The 25,373-nt window shown below is 37.6% G+C and overlaps 1 protein-coding gene and 1 pseudogene across 2 annotated transcripts in view; one reads left to right on the forward strand and one right to left on the reverse strand.

Annotated features, from left to right (window-relative positions):
- GPR176 (G protein-coupled receptor 176) overlaps window positions 1-25,373 on the forward strand; it is a 341,317-nt gene that overhangs the window by 253,091 nt on the left and 62,853 nt on the right. Inside the window, exon 14 of one of the 2 annotated variants that reach the window (XM_059913665.1) lies at window positions 23,053-23,220. The exons of the other annotated variant lie outside the window; for it this stretch is intronic. Coding sequence (XP_059769648.1) covers window positions 23,053-23,190 — 138 coding nt within the window. The 3' untranslated portion in view covers window positions 23,191-23,220. Of the gene's footprint in view, window positions 1-23,052; window positions 23,221-25,373 lie in introns of those variants that run through there. 2 annotated transcript variants of the gene reach the window in all.
- LOC132360507 (cyclin-dependent kinase 4-like) lies at window positions 3,804-4,807 on the reverse strand (annotated as a pseudogene).

The following is a 25,373-nucleotide window of genomic DNA, read 5'->3' on the forward strand; positions in this document are numbered from 1 at the left end:
TGCAATGTCATGCCGGCTTCTGCCGCCACAGACTCACCCCACATTCTGTACCCTTCCCTCCCCTTGGCCTGAGTGAGCCAGAGCCCTCGAATCAGCTGCTCCTTTAACCCCGTCCTGTTTGAGCGAAGAACAGACGCCCTCAGGCGACCTACACACAGAGGTGGGGCCAAATCCAAAGCTGAACCCCAGGAGCTGTGCGAACAAAGAAGAGAAAGGGAAACCTCTCCCAGCAGCCTCAGGAGCAGCGGATTCATCTCCACAATCAACTTGATGTACCCTGCATCTGTGGAATACCTGAAGAGACAACGAATCATGCCAAATTGAGGAGGTGGACTTTGGGAGCAACAATATATATATATTTTTTCCTTTTTCTCTTTTTGTGAGTGTGTATGTGTACGCTTCTGTGTGTGATAGCTCTGCTTTTACCATTTGTCCTAGGGTTCTGTCTGTCCTTTTTTTTTTTTTTTTTTTGTAGAGTTTTTAGCACTTGTTATCATTGGTGGATTTGTTTTTTGGTTTGGTTGCTCTCTTCTTTATTTTTTTTAATTACTTAAAAAAAATTTTCTTTAATAATTATTTTTTATTTTAATAACTTTATTTTATTTTACTTTATCTTCTTCTTTCTTTCTTTGTTTCTTTTTTTTTTTCTCCCTTTTATTCTGAGCCGTGTGGATGACAGGCTCTTGGTGCTCCAGCCAGGCGTCAGGGCTGTGCCTCTGAGGTGGGAGAGCCAACTTCAGGACACTGGTCCACAAGAGACCTCCCAGCTCCACGTAATATCAAACAGCGAAAATCTTCCAGAGATCTCCATCTCAACGCCAAGACCCAGCTCCACTCAATGACCAGCAAGCTTCAGTGCTGGACATCCTATGCCAAACAATTAGCAAGGCAGGAACACAACCCCACCCATTAGCAGAGAAGCTGCCTAAAATCATAATAAGGCCACAGACACCCCAAAACACACCACCAGACGTGCACGTGCCCACCAGAAAGACAAGATCCAGCCTCATCCACCAGAACGCAGGCACTAGTCCCCTCCACCAGAAAACCTACACAACCCACTGGACCAACCTTAGCCACTGGGGGCAGACACCAAAAACAACGGGAACTACGAACCTGCAGCCTGGGAAAAGGAGACCCCAAACACAGTAAGATAAGCAAAATGAGAAGACAGAGAAACACACAGCAGATGAAGGAGCGAGGTAAAAACCCACCCGACCTAACAAATGAAGAGGAAATAGGCAGTCTACCTGAAAAAGAATTCAGAATAATGATAGTAAAGATCTTCCAAAATCTTGGAAATAGAATGGAGAAAATACAGGAAATGTTTAACAAGGGCCTAGAAGAACGAAAGAGCAAACAAACAATGATGAACAACACAGTAAATGAAATTAGAAATTCTCTAGAAGGGATCAGTAGCAGAATAACTGAGACAGAAGAATGGAGAAGTGACCTGGAAGATAAAATAGTGGAAATAACTACTGCAGAGCAGAATAAAGAAAAAAGAATGAAAAGAATTGAGGACAGTCTCAGAGACCTCTGGGACAACGTTAAATGCACCAACATTCGAATGATAGGGGTCCCAGAAGAAGAAGAGAAAAAGAAAGGGACTGAGAAAATATTTGAAGAGATTATAGTTGAAAACTTCCCTAATATGGGAAAGGAAATCGTTAATCAAGTCCAGGAAGCACAGAGAGTCCCATACAGGATAAATCCAAGGAGAAATACGCCAAGACACATATTAATCAAACTATCAAAAATTAGATACAAAGAATTATGATTCTTGATGCTGTGTCCTTCTGTAGGGCTAAGGACAAAAAGTAAGCTCTCCCCTTGTTTCTTCATCATTCATTTTTCATTCATTGAGCAATGATTTATGGACTATGTCCTATGTGCCAGGCACTGTGCTTGGCACTGGGGAATCCAATGGGGAGGGAGGCAGACAAGAATCACTGCTGTAGTTTTTGTTCTCCAACCTTTTAAATAATTTTTCCCATGTACCTCAGTGTGCTCTCTGGATTCCTCATGCTCAACTTTAAAAAATTTTTATGTTATAAAACCATTGACTGTGAAAATTTTCAAACACATACAACAAAATAGTCAGAGGAGTCTAATGAAAACCCAGGTACCCATTACCCATCCTCAGCTTCAACGTTTATCATATCTATGACCCCCTTCCTGACCCTATGCCTGTAGGAGTTATTTTAAAGCAAATCCAAGACATCATGTCATTTCACCCATAAATACTCAGTATGAGTCTCTAATTGATAAGGGTTTTTAAGAAATATAACCACTGTGCCATTATCCACCTAACAAAATTAAGAATAATTTCTTAATATTAAATTATCTCAAAGATATTTAAATTTTTTTAAAGTTTAAATTAACATACAGAAAAATGGACTTTTTTGGTGTAAGGTCCCATGAATTTTAACACATGTAAGAATACAGAACAGTTCCATTGCTTCCCCAAACTCTCCATGCTATCCGTTTGTAGTTACACTCTTCCCACATCTGTAGGAGAACACCATATAAATGGAATAATGTGGCATATATTCTTGTGTCTGGTTTCTTTTGCTCAGCATAACGCCTTTGAAATTCATTCAAGTTGCATGTATCTATAGTACTTTCCCTTTTTTTGCTATATTCCATTGTATGAAATACAATGAATAGTTTTCCATTGTATGGATGTACCATAGTTTGTCCATTTATCTGTTGAAGGATATTTGGGCTATTTCCAATTTTTGGCAGTAATCAATAGAACTATTATAAACTTCGTATCCAGGTTTTTGTGTGAACATCAATTTTCATTTCTCTGAGATAAATGCTCAAAAGTGAATTGCTGAGTTGTTTGGTAAGTATATGTTTACCTTTAGAAGAAACTGCAAAAACTGTTTTCCACAGTGGCTATACATTTTGCATTTCCCTTCAGTCATATATGATTGTTTGAATTGTTCCATAGTCTTTCCAGCACTTGGCATTGTTAGAATTTAAAATTTTAGCCATTCTAGTAGGTGTGTAGTGGTATATCATCATTGTTTTAATTTGCATTTTCCTGTGGCTAATGATGTTGAATGTATTTTCATGAGCCTATTTACCATGTATACATCCCCTTTGGTGAAATGTTTGTCTTTTGCCCATTTTTTTAAGTTGGGCTGTTTATTTTCTTACTGTTGAGGTTTGAGAGTTCTTTAAATATTCTGTTTCCAAGTCCATTATCAGATAAAGGACTGATTTATCTTTTTTGCAAAATATTTTCTTCTACTTTGTTGGCTTGTCTTTTCATTCTCTTAACAGTGTCTTTTGCAGAGGAGAAAATTTTAATTTTGAGGTAGTTTTAATTTATCACTTTCTTCTTTTGGTGTCATGTCTAGAAATCTTTGCCTAACCCCGGGTCATGAAGATTTTCTTTTATGTTTTCTTTTAAAAGTTTTATAGTTTTACATTTTAACACTAGATATATGATCCATTTTGAGTTAATTTTGTTTTGTTTTGTTTTGTTGTTTTTCCTGTATAAAAAAGGATCCCAATATCAAGGTATAGGGAAGGGGAAGAACAAGGGACATACCCCTTGGTGTAAGGACACAGAGGGGGCAGGAGAAGGATAAGCCTCAAAAGGAGGGGTGGGAGGGGAATGTCATTAAGGCAGCAAAATATTCTCTGTAAAACATTGGGGGAGTCTCCAGAGCCTCAGGGATGAAGGCAGAGGTTGCCTTCTTAGTGGGGGACTCTCCACTCAAATGTTCAAAGGAAGGGAATGTTGGCTTCTCTTCTCTTGGTTCTGTTGCAACTATTCCGTCCGTGGCTCACTCTGGGTTACCTTCTGCCTTATGTAGATAAGAGTGCTGCAGGGCTCGGAAGGCAGAGATTCACTTGTGTGGGTTAAAAGTCAGCATCTCCAGCAGCAGCTGTGCTCCAGACTCCTCCATCTCAGGTACCACTGACTGCACTGCGTGGGGCCCTCTGAGGGAAAAGGCTCCTGGGGGTAGAGACACATCTCAGGGCCAGTCATCCTCTGGGGGCAGTTCAGTCAGGTCAAAGATTTTGCCTAACTGGTCAGCTTCAGAGTTTCCACAGAAGAGAGGCTTTCGACGAAACATCTCTGTGAAGGTACAGCCAACGCTCCACATGTCCACAGGGGTTGCATACGTAGACTGCAAAAGAACTTCTGGAGCACGGTACCAGAGTGTAACAACCACAGGTGTTAAGTGCCATCTGGTAGCTATAGATTCAGCCAGCTTGACTGTTCCACCACTTGTCACCAGAATGTTCTCTGGCTTCAGGTCTTGGTGAATGATGCAGTTGGCATGAAGGAAATCTAGGCCTCTTAGAAACTGGTGCATCAGATCCTTGATGGTCTCCACTGGCAAGCCTGGTGGGGGTGCCTTGTCTAGATATGTCCTTAGGTCTTGGTCCACATGCTCAAACACCAGGGTCACTTTGGTCTCCCGGTCAGTTCAGGCTGTGGCACAGACATCCATCAGCCAGACAACATTGGGATGCTCAAAAGCCTTCAGTCGCCACAATAAGCCACCCCATGAACTGTGCTGATGGGAAGGCCCCCTCCAGCACCTCCTCCACTGGGGACTCTTACACTCTTGAGGGCCACAGAGAAGCCACTGTGGGGATCAGGGGCCTTATACACCGTCCCATAGGCACCAACACCAATCTCAGCCACTGGCTCATATCGAGGGGTAGCCATTCTCAGACCAGAGGAGACCCTACAATCACAGAGACTCCTACCACCGAAATTCCTTCCACAGTTCGGATGGTATGAGCCTCACCCCGTGTCTGGAGCTGCGGGGGCGGCCTGTTATTGGGGCCTCGGAGCTGGTTCCTGGAGCCATACACTTGAGCTTGGTCCGGGGCGGCTGGCCGCTACGGGGCCGACCATAGACCTTGAATTAAATTTTATAAAAGGTACAAGGTTTAGGTCAAGGTTCTTTTGTTTTTGCATATGGATGTCCATTTGTTCCAACACCATTTGCTGAGGCCTGTTTTTTTTCCATTGAATTATTTTTACACTCTTTGCAAATATAACCTGGCCATATATGTGTGGATCTATTACTGGACTCTTTATTCTGTTCTATTGCTCTATTGTGTCTATCCCTTTGCCGGTACTGCACTGTCTTAATTACTGCAGCTTTATGGTAAGTCTTCAAATCAGGTCATGTGATTTCCCTAATTTTATTTTTCTTTTATCAAAATTATTTTGGCTATCCTAGTTCTTTTTTGTCTTTTCATATAAATTTTAGAATCAGCTTGTCTATATGTATAGAGAATCATGCTAGGATTTTGATTGAGGTTGCACAAATTTATAGATAAGTTTGGTGAGAACAGACATCTTTATTATGTTGAATCTTCCAATCCATCAACATGGTACACCTTTCTATTTATTTAAGTCTTTGATTTCTTTCAGCAGCATTTTGTAGTTTCAGTATATAGATCCTATACATACGTTTTTAGATTTATACTTAAGTATTTAGTTTTTTGGAACTATTATAAATGGTATGTTTTTTGGGATCTAGTTGTACCATGCTAGTATATAAATATGATTAATTTTTGTGTGTTGACTTTTATCTGGTGAACTTGCTAAACATCACTTATTAGTTCCAGGAGGGTTTTTTTGTTTCCTTCCTGGTACCATGGGGCTTTCTCCATAGTCAGTCATCTTGTCTGTGAATAGGAATAGTTTTATTTTTTAATTTCCAATCTTGTATACCTTTTATTTCTTCTTCTTGCCTTTTTTTCTTACACTGGCAAAAACTTCCAGTACAGTTTTGAATAGGGGTGATGAGAGTGGACATTTCTGCTTTGTTTTTAATTTTGGGATTAAAGCATTCAATCTTTTACCATTAAGTATGATTTTAGCTGCAGGTTTTATCTGGTTGAAGAAGTTCCCTTTTATTCCTGCTTTGCTGAGAGAGTTTTAAAATCAAGAATGGATGTTAAATTTTTCAAATGCTTTTCTATATCAGTTGATGTGATTGTTATTATTATTTTTATCATTTTTCCAGTAGACTGCTACTCTGGTAGATTACATTGGTTGGTTTTTGCCTATTGAACTAGTCTTGCATTCCCATGATAAACCTACTTGGTTGAGGTTCATGTCAAGTTTTGAAGTTCCAGCTGGAGATGTCTAATAAGGGATCAACTAGTAGAGAACATGTAGATAGACTTGTCTTTGGGCTGATATTTATACTGGAAATCAGTTGGCTATTTGGGCTGTTAACCACCCGATTAACTTCTGTTGACCTGCTCCCTGAGAACCCACCCAGTGAGCAACCATGCCTCTGCTGCTTATATACTTTACTTCTGCCCCCATCTATGTACATATATTTGGTTTTGTTCTTTTTCCTTGCCCTTACTGGACCAGGACCTTTTATCTATTGGCCACTTCTAGGCATCTACTTCCTCCATCTGTGCTTGGTATATTTAATTTATAGCAGAAGAGTTTGAGGATAAATTGTATTTTAAGAAACAAACATTTATTTTAATATAAACACATCTGTGATTAGAGTATTCAAATTTAAATGATATTAAGTAACTGTTTTCACTAATTTGGTCCTTTCATGAGGCAAGAAAACAATATGGATGTCTTGTCATATGTAGTCCTCTAAGATCTGATTTTAAATTGCAATTTATTTTGGAAGGTCATGGAAACAAACCAGAGAGTAATATAAATGTTTGCATGTGGTTAACATAGTTTGCTTGCCTCCCCGGGGGCTAAATTCCAAAGAATTTGTTTCTGTATTCTTGAATCTGGAGACAGTACAGCGATGCAGAGATCCCTGTGAAAGCAAGCCCTCATCCAGGGAGCCTCGGAGCGCATGGCCCCCCTGCTTGCCCCCTTCCTGGGAAGCAGTGAGGATGCCGTGGGTTGTGGTGTGAGCTCAGAGTGCTGCTTTCTGTTAGAACATAGTCTCAGTTTCTTTGAGCAAACCATTAATAGATGTCAAATTCACATCATAGGTTTTAGTTCCCAAGCAGTGTTAAAAGCAAACGTGTGGGGTTTTATATTTCCAGCTGCCTTTTTTTTTTTCGAAGTAAAATATGTAGGTTTTGGTTTTCAGCAGGCCACATTTCTAATAAAAACAGTTGGAACAAAATATGTTTTATAAGCATATAAAAATGTCAGACCGTAATGATTTTAGTGCTGCATATTTAAAAAATGGGTCACTAATATTTAAGATGTTAGTATCTGCAAAGAAAGTAAATTATGGAAAGTAAATGACAATATATCATTTATATAAAGGAGAAGGTGGTTGGAAACTAGTTCAGCAACCGTATTGAGACCATTTTATTTCAGCTTCTATATAATATGCATGTCTTTCAGCTTTAAGTTATTTAAATTTTGGCCTTAAAATTATTAAACCTTTGTACTTGAAACTGGGCCCCAAAGTTTCAAAAATCCCATCTGTGTTTGGAGACATAATTCATTATGTGAAAAAGTATCTTCTTTCCATGGTCTCAGCAGAGAAAGCATCTCAGTAGGTTCTGGTCCCCAAATCAGTTGTGTTTCCTTCTCATAGGTCCATTTCTATCATCTGATTGACATGCTGAGCTCCTTTTGTCCTGTCTGCTAGGAAGCTCAGAAAAAGATTCTTCAGCCCATTTCTAACAAGGCTACAGAACTTTTAGCCTATGCATTTGGCACACTGTCATTTTCATCTTATTTCTTTCACCTTTATTTTTCTTTTGCCTAATTTTTTTCACTTAACTCTCTTCCCTTGTTATGCTGTAGTTAGTGTTATAAGTTACTGTATATCCATATTGGAATTATATAGTTGGAAATAGATTTTTATAAATCTGATTTCTTTTTCTTTGATCACTTCATCCATATCATTACATTTTCCTAGCAGTTTGCCTTTTTTTTTTTTTTGTAACTTAGACAATTACATATTCTTAAATGATAAAATTCCAAACAGGAAAATTCCTGGGACATATTTTAAGAAATCTTTACTGCCTTTTCAGATAATAAAAGTAATGCTAACTAGTTATAAAAACTTCAAACATCATAGAAATATACAATGTAGCAAATAAAGGTCTTCTATAATCTCCTCCTTCCAAAACAAAAACAAAAATAAAACTCAAAAAGCAAAACCCCAAACTGTTAACTATTTGGTGTATAGCTCTATGGCATGACCTTAAGTTGTATTATATTGGAGTGGCAGTGGGAACTTTTTTTCCTCTGTGAATCTTGGCTATATAACTTTTTCTCATTTCTATGCTGATACATATATATTTTTCTTCTTCTTCTTCCTCCTCTCCTCCTCCTCCCCCTTCCCTCCCCCTCCCCCTCCTCTGCCCTTTTCCTCCTCCCCCCCCTCCTCCTCCTCCTTTGTCTTCACAGTCTTGAATATGTGCTAGTCAAATATGAGGATTATACAACTCAGTATTCTAGGAATGCTTTGTAGGAGGGGTCATAGTTGCTTGCCATACCAAGCAAATGGAATTTTTTTAAAAATTTATTTATTTAATTTATTTATTTTTGGCTGCATTGGGTCTTTGTTGCTGCATGTGGGCTTTCTCTAGTTGCAGCAAGCGGAGGCTACTCTTCATTGCGCGGGCTTCTCATCGTGGTGGCTTTTCTTGTTGTGGAGCACGGGCTCTAGGCGCGTGGGCTTCAGTAGTTGTGGCTCGCGGGCTCTAGAGCGCAGGCTCAGTAGTTGTGACACATGGGCTTAGTTGCTCCGCGGCATGTGGGATCTTCCCGGACCAGGGCTCGAACCCCTGTCCCCTGCATTGGCAGGTGGATTCTTAACCACTGCGCCACCAGGGAAGCCCTGGGCAAATGGAATTTAAGGTGTAGAGGGTGGTGGTTAACAGCCTGGCCATGGCGTTGGCATTAGATAGGCCTGTGTTCAAGGCCTGGTAGCTGGGTGACTCCAGGCAAGTTATCTCTCCTCTATAAGGCCTGGTTTTCTGGGGATAGTAATACCTGTTTTAAAATGTTGTTGTTATGAACAAATGAAAGATTGTATATAAAGCACTTAGCACAGTGTCTGGTACGTAGTAAAGGCTAAATAAATGTTAGCTGCTGTATTAGTGATATTTTGACTAATTACTGATTGCTGTTTAATAGAGTAATTCTAAATAATTACGTGCAAACAAAATAGAAGTTTACTTCTTTCTCATATTATGTCTAGATAGAAGGCCCAGGGCTGACTGTGGCTCCACAGTTACTAAGGACCAGGTTCTTTGTACCTTGATGCTTGTATACAGTTGTCCCTTGGTATCCATGGGGGCATGGATACCAAAATCTGTGGATGCTCAAGACCCTTATTTAAAATGATGTAGTACAGTCAGCCCTCTATATCCACGGGTTCCGCATGGGTTGAATCTATGGATGTGGAAACTGCAGATATGGAGGGCCCCTGTATCTTCCATCTGTCATTTCAGATATAGCAGAACTCTTATTTTTAAATGAGACTTCATGATTGTCTTAGCTGAATAGTAGCTGAGACTATGACCAAAATTTGGATGTTACTTGGGGCAGACATTCTTTTCCCCATGTCAGTTTGCCAGGGCAACAGTTCAGGAAAATGTACATGGACTTAATAATATTTGTCCAGATCTGTTTGGTTTCTAAAGCTGGATTTAAGATATTCAGGGTTTTTGGTTGCTTAGCTTTTAGTCTAGTTTGGACTTTTGGGCTACTGAAGTAATTACACTGAACTATTCTCCATCTTTCTTAAAAACCTATAGAACTTCCTAAAACTTCATGAAAGTTGATTTAGCTTGTTTTAATTAACAAGGAGAAAAACTGATTCAAAGACATTAAACAGCTTAGTAAACTCGGCTGAAGAATGAACCTGTGTTTACGAATAGCCCAACATCCAGACAAGATCCTCCCTTGCTTTTGGATTCTGTTTTGAGACCTTCGCAGTGAAGACTTTTCCTGCATTGAAAATAAAAAAAAAAAGATAACAACAAAACAATACCCAAAGAATTGAAAAACCTAACAGCCTTTTGATCAGTCAGTCAGTGAATCTGGTTTCTACTGTTTAATTTTAGCTTTTAGGGCTTGGTGTGGACAGATTTTACAGGGAGGCAGACTCGGGCTTTTTGATTTCATGTTGCCTTCCTGTAGGGATGCAGCGTTTCCATTGGATGAGTCCAGAATTCTGTTACTGTCATTGACTTTACATAGTGATAACATAAAACAGCATTAAAGAAAGAAAATCCCACACCCTTGATAATAGTTGGTAGCAGAATTTTATTTTTAGAAAGCAAAATTTGGAAACAACTGTATTTATTATTTTAAAAGTTTTTAAAGTATTTTTGTAATGTGTGTTTCACTGTTATCATTACTCTACATATGAATGCTTCTATATTTTAAACAAAATATTCACTAATATTTACCTTTCCGATGAGATATTTTATTTGCACGACTATTTTTAAAGCATGTGCTCATTTTGGTGGAGTTGCTCTTGTGGTGTTTATATTTACATATTTTCATCTTCCTTATGAATGTCTTGTTTCTGACATAAGACTAAATACCAAATGCTTTTTTTGTGTGGTTGTTGGAGAGCTTACAGATAGAACACACACACAAAAAGAATGTTTATTATTAAATAAATACATTTATATTTCATTTATAAAGAACAGTTTTAGTTATTTTTGTAAGCTTTTAAATATATTGCTAAGTTTTATTTATTAGTAAAACGTACTTTTAACATTTCAGTGTATTTTCTTTCTACAAGTTCTTTTTCAATGTACACAAATTACTCACCCATACCTATATAATAAATTAGAATCTGTGTGTGCATAATGTTTGTATACATACATATAAAATATATATCATATATAAATATATAATATATACTGTGTAAATAATGTTATATTGTAAAAATTCCCCTTGTCAATAATTATACTTTGTGAATACGCTTTTAAATAACTGCCTAGTACCACAGTACATTGTGTGATATACCACATTTTACCAATTCCCTTGTTGTTGAACATTTAGATGTTGTGCTATTAGAAAAAATGCTGCAGCAAACATCCCCATATATTTATCTTTGTAGCCCTCATGATTTCCCTAGGATAAATTCCTAGGAATAGAGTTACTGGATTAAAAGAGTATGAAAAAATTTTAAAGGCTCTTGATACGTAATGCCAAATTCATTCATTCAATCAAAAAATATTTTCTAAGCACCAATAATATGTGGTGCTGTCAGGATACAACAATGAATAAGACAGTCTCTGCTATCAACTCACAGTCTAGTTGGGGGACAGACATAGGTATGGTTAAGCTCAAGTCTGTGCTCTCCAGAGAGGTTGTATTAATTTACATGTCACTAACACTGTCAATATATGCAAGTAGTTTTGGATGTGTGTGTGTGTTCTTTTGAATTCGGGCATCATGGAATACTTTATAGGAAATAAAATATTTGTGTTTTGATTAGTGCATATCATGAATCACATACCTAATAATTTTTGACATTAGTGATTTAGAAAACCTAATTCATTTCAGTATCCTCATTTCTTTAACAAGGCATTCGTCTACATTTGTATTGTGTTCTCATTTCCATAGCTTTATGAGGTCTTTCCTACCTTGTTCTTCTAGTGTCTTGGTACTTTCTGCCGCTGACACTACAGAGTAGAAGACTCCACTTACACTTGGAATGGTTGAAAAAGACTCATTTGCTTAAAACTATCTTACTATGATTTTGTTCTCCTTTTCAAAGGAGAAAGACCCTTATTGTATATGTGTTCTTTATAAATATGGACAAGGCATGTAAGAGTGGAACCTAAATACCTCTAGTAGAGAAAACTCATGGTAATGCTATTATATTTAATTTGCAGATTCTCCAATACCTATTAAGCACTGCCTTAATAATTCAGGACAAAACCAGCAGATTTTCCAGTTTTCAGGACAGTAGGTTGATGGGTTGTATTCATATAACTAGTATATTAAATACCTGGCAATCAAAGGCAATTATTTGTCATCAGATTAGACTAGTGACATTAAGGAGGGGAAAACCCCCATGGTTTTAGTGTTGTCTGAGTTGGGAGTCCAAATGCGGTTTTCATGGAGCACTGAGCTGCACTCCCATGTCCAGAACACACAGTCCTTGGGAATAATTATCCTGTTCACCACTTGATAGATTTCCCACATGTGAAGGCTGCCAAGCTCCTCTGGCTTCTAATTTAGAAGCTAAAGAGATTTCCTTACAGGGCTCAACACTGATCTTTGAACAAATGTATGGCCTTCTCCATTCACTCGAAAATGGCTCCAGGTGGACACTGTACCAGGTGTGGCAAGATAAATTATGTGACTGAGCTGTTTTCCAAAACATACTTTTTCACAGTAATACAGCTAATGTTTTTCTGGTCCACTGGAATTCTCCAAGACTGACTTTATGACTGCGCGTATGATCTCCGTCCTTAAATGGGTAAACAAACTATTTTTAATAAATAATGAGGGATGGTATAACTTCTACCACTGCACACTTATAGTTTTATCCATTTGTATTTCATCTGATCTTGATGAAGTGCATACTTTTATTTAGCAAATAAAATAAGTGAAGTAGATTGCATATTACACCATGGAAATTCTGAAGGTTTGTACTTTTAGGATAAGTTTTTAGAGAGGTAGGGGTTTCAGTTTGATTATTATTTGGATTCCTGGTTTAATATATCCTTAAATTTTATATTTGAGTTTATATTTGATAAAAGGTATCTTGGTATTGGTAATCTCTTGGGACTTAAATTTTTCAGGCAATATTATGTTGCCAGGATATATCTATATTTTTGCATATATCAGTAGTGCACTCTTTTTGAGGGCGGTGTAACATTCCACAGTGGGAATGTACCTACATTTTTTAATACATATTCTTGTAAATAGACTTCTGGGTTATTTCCAGACCTTTTTTTTTTTTTTTTTTACTATGAAAGCCCTGGTCATGGACATTCTTGTCTATGTCATCTGCTATACATATATAAGAATTCCTCTGGTTTTTACTACTTTGGAGTGGAATTCCTGAGTCATAGGGTATCTGAATGTTCAGCTTTACAAGATAATGCAGTCATGCCTTCCAAAGTGGTTGTACCCGTTTACATTCCTATCATCAATACTTAAGAAATCTTGTTTATCCATATTCTCTGTAAACACTTGGTAGTATCAGACTTTAAAATTTTTGCTCAGTATGTGAGTTTATAATGGTCTTCATTTGCATTTCTCTGATCACTATTAAGGTTAAATATTTATTCAAATACTTATTGCCATATGTATTCCTTCTTTTGAAAAATGCCTGTCCATGTCTTTTGCCTAGTTTTAAAAATTGGATTGACTGGGCTTTTCTTCTTATTACTGGAGTTTTTAATATATTCTTGATACTAATCCTTTGGTGATTTTATAGATGGGAGATATCCTCTCCCAGTTTGTAACTTGTTTTTTTAAGGTGACTTTTAATGGTGAGACATCCTTGATTTTAACAGAGTCAAATTTATTTATATTTTATAATGAACATTTCTCTGTCCTTTAAAGAAAACCTTTCCTTTCAAGGTCAGAAAGAACTAAAAAATATTTTCCACTAAAATTAAAAAATTTTTGCTTCTGATATTTAGTCCTGAACCGTCTGGAATTAGTTTTCATATGATGTGAAGCAGAGGTTCAGTTTTCATTCTTATCACCTAATTCACCATCTCTGTCATACATTAAAGTCATATATGTGTGTGGGACTTTTTCCTGTGCTCTCTTCTATTCCATAGGTCAATATGTTTATCCCTGCCCTGAGTCATTTTCTTTTAATTGGTTCTTAAGAAGAAGTCCTAATATTGGATAGGGCACAACTCCCCTCCTTGCTCTTCTGTTTCAGAAGTGTCTTGGCTGTTTTTGGCTTTTTGTTCTTCCATGAGAATTTTAAAATCAGCTTCTAAAGATCCATGAAGAACCTTCTTAGGATTTTAATTAGCATTGTATTGAATTTTTAGGTCAATTTGGAGAGAATGTCATCTTTATGATATTAGGTCTTCCTAATTATGAACCTGGTATATCTCTCAATCTATTTAGGTATTGTTTAATGTCTCCCAATAAAGTTTAAAACATTCCCATGTTTGAATCTGGCATCTATTTATTCCTAGTTACTTGATATTTTTAATGCTAATTATAAATCATGTCTTCTAAATTATGTGTTTTAGTAGTTTATTGTTGGTGTACAGAAGTGTGATTAGTTTTTGTATGTTAATCTTATATCCAGCCATCTTGCTAAACTCTCTTTTTGAAAAAATAATGTCATTTGTAGATTCTTTGGGGATTTCTATGTATACGTCATAGTTGACATTTTTATCTCCTCTTTTCCATTCTTTTTGCCTTTTTTCCTTGTACTGTTTAGGAACTCCATGACAATGTTGACTAGAAGTTACAATAATGGGCATTCTTTTCTTGTCCTTGATTTTAAAGGCCATGCTTTTCATGTTTTCCATTAAGTGTGATGTGTATTATAGGGTTTAAAAAATTAAATCAGGTTAAGGATATTCTGTTCTCTATTTCTAATTTACTTAGAGTTTTTATCAAGAATTTACATCAAATTTTACCAAGAGCTTTTCTGAATCTATTGATATACTGGTTTTCCTCCTTTAAACTTCTAATGTGTTAAAATTAAAAATAACCAAAACTAAACAATATGCTTTTAAGGTATACATATGATAAACTACATATTAAAAAAAAAGCCAATGATAAGTACATGACTTAGCAGAACAGTTAACCCAGGTGGGATGGGGAAAATCACTTGATAGATGTAAATTGTTGTTAATGTTCTAGTTCTCATGTCAGGTGGTAAGTTCATGAGAGTATAGTACATTATCTAAAACATACAAATATATGCATAAAAACACAAATGATTAAATACAAAGCAGATCATGAATGGACCATTAAGGAAAGATAAGTGTATGTGTTATGAACTAAGAATTACAATTAATACAGTTCTGTGGTTAAAATAATAAATTTACATTTCTTTATGAGACTGTTGCATTTATACCTGGGTTAGTAAGAAGAGTCTTTTAAACATGCCAATATTTTTCATTGTTATTGGTTAAGTTCCTCTTCTTTAGAGACCTTTTGAGCAGTTTTTGGTTGTGAGACTTAATGTCATGGACTCATATGTACTTTAGGGTCTACACCTCCTAAGAGTGGTAAGTTCTATGACTATCCTGTGTTCTCCATTGTTTAGTCCCCGAACTGCTCGATGATTAAATGGCCCTCATTTTAGGTTGACACTTTGTACACGATGTTCTGTAGTATATAGAGGGCCTCACTCTTTTCTTTTGGTTTCTTAGGCCACACACTTCTGTATTAAATATGCTGTGAATTTCCATCCTACCCCCATCCCATCCATCTCATCATGTGGTGCTGTTGTATGAGGTTTGTAGCTTATGGGGAGGATACTTGGAATGTATTATGGTGATTGTGAACATTTGGAATGAAACAGACCTGAATTTGAACCTTGGCTCTTCTCTTTCCAGCTGTGTGGTCTTTAGAAAATTTAATAACCTCTCTGAGCATCAGTTATCTGAAAAATTTGCATGCTGTCTTCTCCAGGGTCTTTGTGAGTGTTAAACTGCATCTATTATTATTATTATTATTGTCATATCACCATCATATATAATTAATTTTTGAATCTCTAAGTAGAGTGGATGCAGTTTCAAGCTGCTGGTCTGGTTTTTCCCTTAAGTGTGCTAAAAGTGCCGGTTGTTTTATTCCCGAAGTTCTGAAAAGAACCACAGTGCCAAAATATCCTTATCTTTACTTTTCAACCAGTGATTTTTTTCTATTCTGTCTGAACTAGTTCTGGAGAGAGGGGAGAGACAGGCAATCATGTGGCTTACAGCCAGGCCCTTTCTAAGCACCGCTGATAAATGGAGGTGTTCGGGCTGATCTCAATGCTGGGAACAATATTAACAGCGACTGCTCCTGTACCGAGCCTCTCTGCAGCTGCATCTGCTCCTGTACCGAGCATCTCTACTGAATGCCTTACCCTTAGCATCTCACTAGATTCTCACCCAGTCCCCCAAAGCAGATCTTTCACCTTCATCTTAACATGAGGAAGTTGGGGCTTGGAGAGTAACTAGCCCAGTGTCATGCAGTTAGTAATTTTCAAAACCAGGAGCCACCCCTGGTCTTCTTGGCTCCAAAACCCACGCTCATAACCACTGCCTATGCAGACGCTGTTTCCTGGAGAATCTTTATATACCATTTTCTTGATTCTGACTTGAAAGTGTGTGGAGCCCAGAACTTAGTGGGATCTGCTGAGTGGGTGATAGTTGGATTCTCTGTGCCGTTTGGGGGAAGCCAGCCCCCTCCTGAGGCAAGAGAGGCTTTGGAAACTTTGGAGGCTAGTTGACCATTTTCTATTAAAAATTCAATCTAAAATGATTTAATGTTGGGATTGGTAGGTTTGAGAGATTTTGCATTATCCACTTTGGGTAAGAATATTTAGATATGTGACCTTCATGGCTATATTTTGGATTTTTAACTCAGAAAACTAGAGGGTTTATAAAAGCCTTTGGAAAATATCTGTAGCATGCTGAAATAAAGTGAGAGCTTCATAAAAATATGCATTAATGCAGGAATCCACTGCCCTCACACTAAGCACAAGAGATCTCTGTTGAACCTTGGGAAAAATAAACTTACTCCCTTGGCTTTTATGGGGGTGGCACTAAAATTTGGTGGTTATGCCCAGGACTAGGGTAGCGGCATAGAAAGAAAGCAGTCTGCAGGAGCCTTCGGGTTCTTTAAACACAACCAAGTGAAGCATTAACATAGTCTTTACAGAATGAAGCCCTGATTCCTTCATTCCATACTGACAGCCGATTTTTTGAAAAAGAAATTCAACTTAAAACGTTAGGTTGCTCTTCTACTTTTACTAAGTATTTAATTAATCATAATTAACCAAAGCATAAAAGGATAAAAATTTCCATTTAAAAGTCTTTCTTTCTCTAGCACACCGAAAAAGTGACACAAAGTTTTAGGAAGAATTGTTACATTTTATTTTTTGCCCTTTTGCTAGTTCCCTACCTTGGTCCAGTTAATATTAAAATGCTCAAGAAGCAGTCATCATTCATCTTTCAACTTGATGAACAAGTGTTTTCATTGCAAATGAAGTATGTCCTGTAAATGATTAAACGTTAGTAAAAACTAGAATCAACCTGATTTGTTTCAACACCTCTGTTTCTCTGCAGGAGGTAACATATTTCTGTCAGTTTGTCAAAGTGTTATTTTTGCAGCCTCCCTTTTGTTCAAGTAGTGTGTATGTGGCTTGGTTTTGAATTCAGTAAAGAATATGACTGAATTCTAAAATGAAAAATAATATAACTTTCAGATTCTGTTTATAAAAAGGTTGCAAACATGCTTACAATACATTTAGAAGTTTGTAACTCCTGAGCATTTCTATGGCATCCCTCAATATTCAGCATTTATAGTGTATTTAAGTTATTGGTAACATTGAATAACATGCAGTATAACATGGCAATCCTATTAGGATTTCCATTTAAACAGCCTAAGATAGCGGCTGTTTCTGCCTATGAAAGAAGTTGGGTTCAACATTCCAGTTCAACCAGTTGATCAATTGACCTTTCTTCAATATTCTTTTGTACATCATTAACAGAGTAATAATTGCTACTCTTTAGTTTACATCCAATACTTCGTTCTTTAATTTACTCCTAATATATGGAAGTACATTTTCTGCCATTTTTATGTGTTTTGGGGCCAAGTTTGTTTTCTGAATTCCTACTTCTGTTCACCAAATGAGGTAATTAATCACTATTGGAATAGATTTACTCATCCAAACATTGATTGGCATGTAGTAGGTGCTCAGTAAATAATATTTGAATGAATAAATGCTGGACAGTGAATGCAGGGACCTTTGGGCCTCCCTGCATGTCTAATTCAGTGGTCATATATTTAGGGGTTTAGAGTGAACTTTTCCTTTCATATCACTGCTATCTATGTAATGTTTTAAAAATTATCCTTACCTGAATGGTTTAAAATTCCAGTCTTTAAATATTACCTTCAGACTTAGATAAAAGTAAAATTATGGCATTGGCTATAAGTAAGCAGGGAAATATATTAATTTCTGGTTTCTAAGAGGGTTGGAAAAAAGACTTTCCTAGAATGAGCATGATTCCACTCTAATTAAGAACTAAAATTAAATTAAGTGGCTCTAGTTGCATTAAGACTTGGCAGTAGCTCACGAGTGGATCATCCCTCCCTTGTTGGTTTTATATATGTGCTTTGCTGGCAAAAATGCTGATTGTTAATTTATTGATACCAAGCAGTTATAGAACCAGCTTTGTGTAATGCACTGAAAACTAGACTGAAGGGTATCACACGTTTGGATTATTGTACTTGTTTTTGTTCTCTTTTACATCATGGAATTGCATGTGCACATATAAAAATAACCCTATTGATGTTATTAATTCACTTTTTATATTTCAGAATTTACTTTCCGAGATATAGTTGAACGTTTGTGCTCTGTAAAGTAGAATGACAAGTCCTTTGAATGATAACCTGAAATAATCTATTATAATGAGAATACATGTTTTAATGCTTTTTTTGAAGTATACATTTTTGTTTTGATGTGATATATGATGTGAAGGGAAATGTTCACTTAAATCCCTAAATATATGAATTAGATATGAAGAGAGCAGAGAGGCCAAAAGTTCCCTTCCGTTCTGGTTACAGAAGGAATATCGTCTATATTTAATGTAGTAGATCTCTGCTATATAGTGGTGCTATGGCAGAGTCACTGCAGTGACACTGTCATTCCATTAGACATGTTACTTTAGTTTTACCCTTTTATTTTTAGCTTCATCACTTTCTTCCAAAGTTATTGGAATAAAAAGTCAAGTGTTCAAACTTGGCCTGTGATTCAATTAACTTGAGATTTTATTTAAAAAAGTATCAGCTAGGACTTGATTTACTTAAAATATGAAATAAAAATATCCTTCTGTTAATTAATAGAGTAATCTCAAATCATGTTACTCAATGGGCCTGCTCTTGGCATTTCAAATATGTAGTTAAGTTTTATGTTGACCTAGTTAATATCTCCAGAGTCGGTAGAGTGTGGCCGTTTGGATTCTCAGGCAGAGGTGTGGAGATGGAGTTTGGGAGGCAAGATGTTTATTAGGAGCCTCACCTGTAAAAGGGAGAGGGAGGAAGCATATTTGGGCAGAGGGAGAAGCTGAGCTGCCCGCAGACCTGGCGAGCCTCCACCAGCTGGTTGCCAGTTAGTGGTGTCCTGTGTTGGGTGAAGTGGCTGGCCTTCCTCTCCCCCTCGCTCAGTCACTGAAAGCGGGCCATCCAGGAAAATGTGTGACCTCAGGCAAGAGGCTCTGAGCAGCTGAGGCTGCCCAGAGAGCTGTCTGCTGGAGGCTGTCTGCTGACCACACTCGCCACAGCTGGGCGGAAAGTCCTTCTCGAAGGGACTGAGCTCTACCATGTGGGGCTCTCATAATTATTATTAACAGTAATACTTATCTGTTGTACACTTATATCATTATCTTCATCTGACCAGTGAAAAATAGAGGCAAAGCAGTGTGCTTAAGATCTTGTGGATAATTCTGGGCAAAGCTAGAAAGAGTAACTTATGTGTCCTACTGTCTTAGCCTTCAGCAAACTGACCTCATGCTACAATGGACATAGTGTTTTTAAATGGGTGGTCAGTGTATGTGAGGAAAAAGCAAGGGGAAGAAATCATAGCTACTCAAGAGCTGGCATGGTGACCAAGAAAGGGCCAGGGTTTAGATTCCAGCTGCCTTGGCCTCCCAGTTCATGCTCTCTCCGGCTCTGTGACAGATAAGTCCCTGGTCACTCTGACCTTTGGGGTTCTGATTGGTTAATAAAAGGAATGAAGTTGGCGCATTGACTAAATAGTGTAGGTGAAAGTACATAGTATTAGTGTTCATAGCAGGGAGCACACACAGTACACGTTAATTTACTTAAATACCCAAAACAAGTCAAACTGTAAAATGTTGTTAAAGAAATGAAGATTTGAACTTGAAGTCAGAGAGAACTTTTCCTCCCTAATTTTTTTTTTTTTTTGCATTTCTCGTATGCCTTTAGTGTTGATGTATTAGGAAATGAATTAACAGATTTTTTTTTTTTTTCTAGAGAAGTTGCTTCTGCAATGTGGAGCCATTCTAGACAGATGCAACAGGGCACTTTTTTAAAAAAGGAGAGGAAGAAGCATGGAATGAAAAAGATTGGTTGAATCAATAGATATTCGTGGGGATGCTTATTGGGGACCAGGCCTTTTTAAAATTTTAATGATGTAGTTCATTAGGAGATTAATGAAAGTAACAGATCTGAGATCATTAAAGACTGCCCACCTGTCCCTTTCCCACAGCCGCCTGCTGGGTTTAGTCTCCCATTATCATCCTCAGTTTACTGAAGTAGGCTGGCAACAATTTTCCACCTATCTACTGTAGGCCCACCTTCAACCCATTCTTCACGCTACAGAAATTCTGATCCCGGTATTTCCTACTTCCCATTACTTTCATAAAGGCCAAAATATTGGGTTGGCTGAAAAGTTCGTTAGGGTTTTTCCCTAAGATGTCACAGAAAAACCCGAATGAACGTTTTGGCCAAGCCAACTCTTGGCACTGACTGTTGCCTGGAGCCACCAACTTCATCTCTTACTGTTTACATTTCCAAACCCAAACCCACAACCTGTGCCCCTCCCTCTCCCCATCCTTCTGCCTCACTAGCTCCTCCAACGGGCTTTGCCCCTCTTGGTTCAGGCCTTTGCCCTTACTGGTTCCTAATCTTGGACTGCTCTTTCCTTTTCCTTCTATACCTGGTTAGCTTCTACTTGGTGTACATGTTACTTCCTTTGGTAAAGCTTTCGCTAATACCTAGACTAGATTGGGTCACCCACCCTCTTCCTCTTCCCTAATGCTCTGTTTTAGAACTGATCATAGCAGGTAATAACATGTTTGTTACCAAACCAAATTTGGGTCTGCTCGCCTGCACACATGTGCAGTCAAGCCAATCTACTGACGCCGGGTTGTAGTGAAGGAAGGTGCAAAAGCCTGAACTCCTGGAAGGGTTTCAGCCAAGCATTTTTTTTTTTAAAGCTCTTAAAATTTATTTCAGTTTGAAGAAGTAAATTAAATTGTTGCAATTTTGTGGCTCTTTTGCTAAATTCTTGACAAGAGAGTATATATAAATTTGGCAATGGTTTAAGCTTAGCTTTTTCTGAGGAGGAGAATTGAAGTGACCTGTGACCTCTAGAATCTTGACTCAGTCATTCCCCGCATTGTGACAATGGATAGGGTGGAGGCCATTCCACTTCTCCTTTTCATGTTGTAGTTCTCTTGGAGCAGGATATTCTGCAAAAATTTATTAAATGACCCATTCAGTGATTAAACTAAGGGAAAGTCCATGGAGGAGGCAATTTTGGTATTTCTACTTTCAATCCCGTGAAGACTGGGAAGCTCAAACCATATGGGGTGATGGTATGGGTTTAAATGTAAGAAAATAGTGTCATCTTGAAAAGTCCTCTTCTGTGGAATCAGTGAAACTACCAGAACCATGGGTGCTGAATGTCCATGTCCAGCAGGGGGCAGTCTAGAACACCAAAGGCAATAACTTAGAGGCTCCAGTTCATTCATTCAATGCTGTGGGCTTGATTTCTTGGAGTGGAAGTAACTTACTTCCACTCATTTTCTTACTCATTTAAACTTTAGCTGCTTGCGTTTTTGCTTTTTGTCGGTTTAGCCATTAGTTGACAAAGTAGTTGCCTCAATTCTGATGAGTTTTACATTCTTAGTGTTATACTGGCAGAGCAGGAGGGAAGCAGAGCACAATGCTCAGACAGTAGACCAGTCTTCCAGACATTTATCCACCAAATAGATGAAAATTACAGAGCCTCTTAGTGACATTCACATGAATGCCTGGATCATAACACCATATGGGGGATCAAATGCTTTCTGTTTGCTCATTAGTTCATTAGCTAATTCCAGACGTTCAGCAAAGCATTTTTAAAGGCCAGGTGAGGGGCACGATTCTCTGATTGGTTTATGGTGAGGTAACAGGGCGGTGTCACAGGGGTGAACATTATCAATCCTTAGGTGCCAGCAGGTCTGGGGGCTATGTGCTCATGATCATCAAGTAGTTAATTTCTTCCATTTGGTGGTGGTTTTAGCATCTGTAAAACAACTCAGAAAATGTGCATCAGGTACTGTTATCTAGGTACTTCACAGAGGGGCTAGAGCAGAGGATATTGGGGAGGGGTCTGTCCCGGGAAGGCCCCACAGGGTCCTGCTCAGCTACAAGTTTTTTTGTGTGTGTGTGATTGTCTACTTCCCTCGTCAGACTGTAGCTCCGTGCGGGCAATAACTAGGCTCACATTTGCCAAGCACAGTCCTGGCACAGAGTAGGGACTCGTTGAATCTTTTTGAATGAAGCAATTAGAAGGCTCACGTGATCCTCTGCTGACCAGCCTGTGCTTCACACCTCACTTCTGGGGCCATCTAAGGGTGAATATGTGCCAGTGTAAATCCCACTCACATTAAGCTGTACATCTGCTACCACAAAGACTAGGAACCAAGCCTTTACTGTGGTGTCTACCATTAAAAAAAAAATTCTGATCTTTGCTTAAACCTGGTACTCTTCATATTTGAGTGTATGCTGTCATGTCAGGTTAAAAAAATATGGTACTTTTGATTTATTAAAAAATTATTTTCCTTAATCAAGTCATTGAATTATAAGAAGTGATAATCTTTGAATATTATTATTAAAACCAGTTTTTTTTTTTTTAAGGACTCGTTTTTTAAGGGGAGGGAAGATCAAGCACTTCATCCACTTTTTCTCATAAAAACTCTCCTAATCTAACGTTTTTCCTTGGACCCAAAGCTCATCTCTTTACAGCATCCAGTGTCTTGTAAGGAAGAGCTGGGGGAAGAGTAGGATGGAAGTGAAGAGTGGAAACCTATAGTTTGCTTACAAGAGCTAATGTAAACCTTCTCATAGTAAGTGCATTTCTTGGCCATTTTATGCTGGCCTGAGTTCAGGCTGGCCTACTTTAAGATGGACATTTTCTATTTTCATAGGAAACACATGGAATGTCTGGAATTCTGCTGAGAAAAAGGAATCTGCATCCTGCTGTGAAGCAGCCAAGTGCTTGCTTTTTGTTAGTTGTGGTCTCAGACTTCAATTCTAAAGGCATCCTAAAAATCACACATGATTGACCGACGTTCAATACTGCATCTTCAACTGAAAATGAGAGAGACTATGTATATTTAGTTTGAAAAATTTGAAAATTTGTGTTTCATTCACTTTGATAGTATGGTTTAACTGGCCATTTTGTCTTTATGTTTTATTTTGAAGCCCTTTACTTTATAAAATGTTCCATATGGATATTTATTTTCACTTTGAATAAAGTAAAACAATCAGTACTTTAATTGTTGCATCTTTGAGATTCCTGTGGCTCCTATATATGAATGCCAGAACTAATGGACTAAAAAATAGTTTGGAATCATTCATGCAAATAACAATATTGAAATCATAATAACAATAACTTTATTTGGAACTTTTTCTTATCTTTTTTAAATTACTGTTAAAACTACTTCTTGTAAATTGCAAGCTTACAGATTTATAGACAATGTTAGTCTCTCTAAGTCTTGGCTACGTCATTCTACCATACGTGTTAATTGTACCAGGAACAGGACTGGCTGAATTTTTTAGTCACACAGACGTAGCTTTATCTTATTTTATTTTTCAGTGCAACCTGCCATTTTCACTTTGAGGAAACATGAATTGATAGATCAGTAGAGTTGATTAACATGGAGTTTCTTGTTTCACTGTTTATTCCCTTCATGATTAACCAGAAGCTTCAAACAGCTGATATATTATTTAATTTTTAAGTTTACTGAAGTTAGTAAGTATGTGTGATTCTTCTAAGAGCATCAGTTTCCACATTGTGAATGTAACCTCTCTTGGGAAACACAAGAATTCAAGAAAAAAGGAAATTAGGTGTTTTTCTTGCATAATCATTATCTTGTAGGAATCCACACAGAAAAATAGCTATTGTGCTTTGAGGGAGTTTTTTAAAAAGTGGCTTTTGTTTAGCTCTGTGTGGTATGGCCCAGAAAAAAATCTGGTTTGTTCTTATTAGTAGCTTCCTACCCTGTGTTTTATTTGGTACAATTAATTAGTTAAAACTTTACTCTGCTTTTGTTAGTAGGCAAAATAAAATTATCAACTACCTCCATAAGAACAAAAATCGTGAAATCTAAGGATGTGGATTGGTGGAAAATGAAAGCTCTTTTTGGTGTCGGTGAGATAAAGTGTAGTTAATTGACTTTGCCGTGGAGTTAGTCTATGACTTTGGAGGGAAAACATTTTCAGTTTTTAGTTTTGACATTACAGACTTAGACTATCTTTTCATCAAATTAAGTGGTACTCTGCTTGTCAATTTTATGTCTAGATGACTTTTACAAACAAAGAAAAGTAATGTTTTGGTTATTCATTAAATAGGTATTTTATCTTACATATATTTTTGTGAAAAAATATGCAATGAAATTTGGAAATTAATTCATAAAGCAATTTTGGACGTTTCCCCCAGTTCAGTTAAAGAAACTTTAGATCAATTGAGGCATTGATTTATTTTTTTATTTTATTTAATTTATTTTTTAAAAAATTTATTTATTTATATATTTATTTTTGGCTGTGTTGGGTCTTCGTTTCTGTGCGAGGGCTTTCTCTAGTTGCGGCAAGCGGGGGCCACTCTTCATCGCGGTGCGCGGGCCTCTTTTGTTGCGGAGCACAGGCTCCGGACGCGCAGACTCAGTAGTTGTGGCTCACCGCCTAGTTGCTCCGCGGCATGTGGGATCTTCCCAGACCAGGGCTCGAACCCGTGTCCCCTGAATTAGCAGGCAGATTCTCAACCACTGCGCCGCCAGGGAAGCCCGAGGCATTGATTTATAATCCAGTAAGTGGTACATAATCAGGCACGGTCTTTCCTCTTAAATACCTTGTTTTATAGTGTGGAATGAGAGTCAAAATAAGGGAGAATATATTTTTTAAAAGTCCCTCTTATGTTGTAGGAGGGACACAAATGTTATGGGAGCAATTAGTTTTCCCTGGATACAGCTGGGGTCATGCTAATTGATTGGGAGTGGTGGTAGAAAAAGATGTAATTTTCAACAAATATTCAAGGAAGTTTTATTGCACACCTACTATAGATGAGCACTCTTGCACATGTTAGAGATCCATTGTGAACAAGACATTTCTGCTCTTAGGAGCTTGTATTTACGTGGGAAGAAATAGCTACTTTTGACAAATAGGTTGTATTTTCAAAGGTAGAGAGGGGGGAAGTATTTTCAAAGATAGAGAAGAGGGAAGTTATTTCTGCACTTTCTCCCCTTGAATG

The sequence above is a fragment of the Balaenoptera ricei genome, chromosome 2 (assembly GCF_028023285.1).
Source record: "Balaenoptera ricei isolate mBalRic1 chromosome 2, mBalRic1.hap2, whole genome shotgun sequence".
In the NCBI taxonomy this organism is placed as follows: Eukaryota; Metazoa; Chordata; class Mammalia; order Artiodactyla; family Balaenopteridae; genus Balaenoptera; species Balaenoptera ricei.